Below are 3,469 nucleotides of genomic sequence, written 5' to 3' on the forward strand. Positions count from 1 at the left end.
CAGAAAATATAAATTGATATAAACCTATTTGTTGTTCTTCAATGCATTGTCTCAATCTCGTCAGATCTGAAATCCAGTGAATAACATCAACAAATTGAGAAAAAAATAATGAATCGTTGTTCTTCCTCTCGTCTTCAACACAACAACAAACTGACGAATTCTTGTTCTTAAATGTACCGATTTCGTGTGAAGAAAAAAATCTAATTCTGTTTCTGAAGAAAAAAATTAACGAGAGCAGAGAGAAGAGAGAGCTGAAAAACTAATTGATTTGATTTTCTGTTTCTGTTACTGTATAAACGACTATAAATACTGGAGGTTAATTTTGGTATTTTCAGATTTATTAAAAAAGGTGCTGACATCAGCAATCCGGAAGAATTCAAAACCTGGCCCCAAAAATAAAAGTTATGGGCCTAAAAATATCAAAAATTGAAAGTATGAGGTTGATAGTGGAAGATCCATTTTGTGGGGCTTCTAAATATTGAACCCATATAGTAGGGTGGTTCTAGTATTTTTCACTTTAAATTATTATGGACCAAACAGTAAAGGCGTTTTCCCAAAGGACTAAACAGACATGGGACCACCTAAAAAAGGACCAAACGATATTTTTCCCTTTTAATAACGCGTTTGGATACCAGAAATAGAAGTGTTTCCGCTTCTCCTTAAGCAGAAGTCAGAAACAAAAACATTTTGCTTCACAAAAAGTTAACTTTTTTTTTTTGCTTAACCGGCATATGAACGGCTTAACCAATTTATTTTTGATCCGTTCCATCATAAGCTAACCCTAACCCTACCTCAATCCGTGTTTGGGGTTGAGTAGCTGGAGGGTGTAGGGCTGACTCAGGTTTAGGCTGACATGTACACAGATCACGACACAGTCACTAAACCCAATAATTGGGGTAATTTTGTCAATATGATTTTTGTTATACATCCCAGTAAATTTGTTTAGGTAGAACTGTCTGTTACTTTACTGTGGAGAGAAATCTGAAAAGCCGAAAGAGAAGAAGAAAAAGGAATCTTTCTCTTGATTGCAATTTTGATTGTTAAAAGAAACAATTAAAATTACGAAATCTGATCGCTATTCCAGTAATTTCAGATCTTTTACTTGTAATTAGTTTCAACAATCCTCTGTGATTGTAGAAAAAAAAAATGGTGTCTGCAAATCAAGAAATGGCGGTTTACTGCTTTGATACCCTTGTTGCTCACTACAATAATGAGCCAGTCCCTCCACCAGATTTTGAAGATGGTGAACAGTAAGACTTTCTCTTCCTTGATTTTGAGTAACATATTTTTATCATCCAATTTGTATAATTTCTTGTGTTTTCTGCAATATTTTCTTTATGTATAGTTGATAGAACAGATAAAAATTTAGTCTGCGAACGTATTATTTGATCTGAAATAATGGTTTTTCGGTATCAGCCCGTTGTTTGTCACATGGAAGAAAGCGGTGAACGGTGGGGAGCCTCGTTTGCGTGGATGTATTGGAACTTTAGAAGCTCGTGCTATAGTAAATGGGTTCAAGGACTATGCATTGACAAGGTAACCTTTGAACAATACTGTCCTTAAATTAGTAAAGATAATATGTAGTTGAGCTTGTTCATCTTGTATCCCATCCCATGCTTTCAACACCAATTGCACACAAGTCAGCTCCTGTTAGCTGTGCTAAGCTCCCTTCCCTGGGAAGGGGTAGTACCACGGTCCGCTGTTGCTAAATTCGACAATTTCAACCTATGGTATTTGGGTGTGGCCTCTCTTTAACTGTTCGTCTTGTATCCCCCATCCCATGCCTTCAACACCATTTGCACACAAGTCAACTGTGCTAAGCTTGGTTTCATGGGAAGGGGTAGTACCACGCTCTTGCTAAGTTTGGAAATTTTAGCGAGCGGCCTATTGTATTTGGTTGTTGCCTCTCTTTAACTGTTTGTCTTCTTTGTTGGTTATCTTTGTTGATTTTTTCGCTTGAATTTCCCCGATTGCTTGTGGAAGCTTTTTCGACTATCTTGCATGTAGTTCGTTGGTCTCTAAATTTGTTATGAAATTATCTGCAGTGCTTTGAGAGACCGCCGTTTCTCCCCTATCCCACCGAAAGAGTTGCCTTTTCTGGAATGCACGGTTTCCATTTTGACGAATTATGAAACTGCTGACCATTACCTTGACTGGGAGGTTTGTCTCATTGCAGTCAACTTTTCAGTTTTTGGAGAACAGTTGGTCAGGCTGCTTGGCCTAATGTTAGTGTTAATCTGAAAAAGATCCATCACAAAACTTCTGCTTGCACAATAAAATGTTATCAGAAAGATATTGGATGATTATAATCATCCAAATGGCAACTGTGAAATCGAGGTTTCACCACCACAATTGTGTAATGTGGTCTTATGAAACTCTCTCCTCACCATGGGCCTTGTTGGTCCAAGGGAATGCCTGTACCAAGTCTCTTGAGCTATCCTCTGATATTCGCTAAATCAATAAAACCAGGTTAGAAGTGAAATCTGATGTTGAGAGAGTTGCTCGGACAGTGGTGACTGGTCTAGGTTTTATGGGTCAATGGAAACGTTGTATTCTAGTAGCCTTTAGCTGTTTAACTTGTCAACTTTGTAAACCAGATTTTTTTGGTGTTGCAGCTTGAAAAGCATGGTATGATTATTGAGTTTACTGATCCTGATCATAACGTAACACGACGTGCGACATACTTGCCTGAAATAGCATTACATGAAGGTATGCACTCTTTTTATGGTCAAGAACTCGAGAATACTGAGATATCTTGGGGAATTATTAACCACATTTGAGTAGATCAGAAGTGAGCTGTGTCAGAGCTGACTAGGCTGGTGAATAAGATGAACCATTTTACATGTAGTGATTTTAAGGAATCAACTTAGAAACTAACCAATATCTCTTAAGCACTAAAATTGGTAATCTTGGTCCTGTAGAAGCAAGATTCTTCAGTATTTTTAGTTATATCCTTTCTAAAATGGTGGTGATTTTTTTTGGGATTCAGGTTGGACAAAAGTTGAGGCAATCGACTCGTTAATGCGTAAAGCCGGCTACAATGGCAGGATTACAGAACCACTTCGGAAGCAAATTCACCTTACTCGTTACCAGAGCACACTTTACACGATGTCGTATGGTGAATACGTTGCATATGTCAAAAGAACTAGGGGGGAAGCCCCTGTTGTTGCTGGTTCAAAATCTAACAGCCGTTAATTCTTGTTCCAAGCAGCTTCAGTTAAAGACGGAAAGCTGGTTGGGGTTATAAAACTTCGTATAATAACTCGATTGGGCTAGGATAGGATTTCATTGTTTCTTATGCTTAAGTTATTGTTTTACTTCTGCCGCCACTAATTATGTCTCCTAAATCAATCATGTGTGGATAAACAAGGGCGAACCCAACATGTTTACAGACTCAGCTTGATAGTTTATTGATTACTCATCCCAATGAAAGTATGCATGAGAGTAATGGATGTCAATGCATTATATT

General features: G+C 37.8%; 1 protein-coding gene across 1 annotated transcript; it reads left to right on the top strand.

The window, feature by feature from the left end:
* The first annotated feature begins 942 nt into the window (after positions 1 to 942).
* Positions 943 to 3,469, top strand: LOC113320384 (uncharacterized protein At2g38710-like). The gene is made up of 5 exons (XM_026568299.1): positions 943 to 1,250; positions 1,417 to 1,536; positions 2,046 to 2,160; positions 2,616 to 2,709; positions 2,990 to 3,469. Exons 1-5 carry the CDS (start codon positions 1,147 to 1,149, stop codon positions 3,193 to 3,195), a joined length of 639 nt encoding a protein of 212 aa, XP_026424084.1. The 5' UTR covers positions 943 to 1,146; the 3' UTR covers positions 3,196 to 3,469.

The sequence above is a fragment of the Papaver somniferum genome, chromosome 11 (genome assembly GCF_003573695.1).
Source record: "Papaver somniferum cultivar HN1 chromosome 11, ASM357369v1, whole genome shotgun sequence".
In the NCBI taxonomy this organism is placed as follows: Eukaryota; Viridiplantae; Streptophyta; class Magnoliopsida; order Ranunculales; family Papaveraceae; genus Papaver; species Papaver somniferum.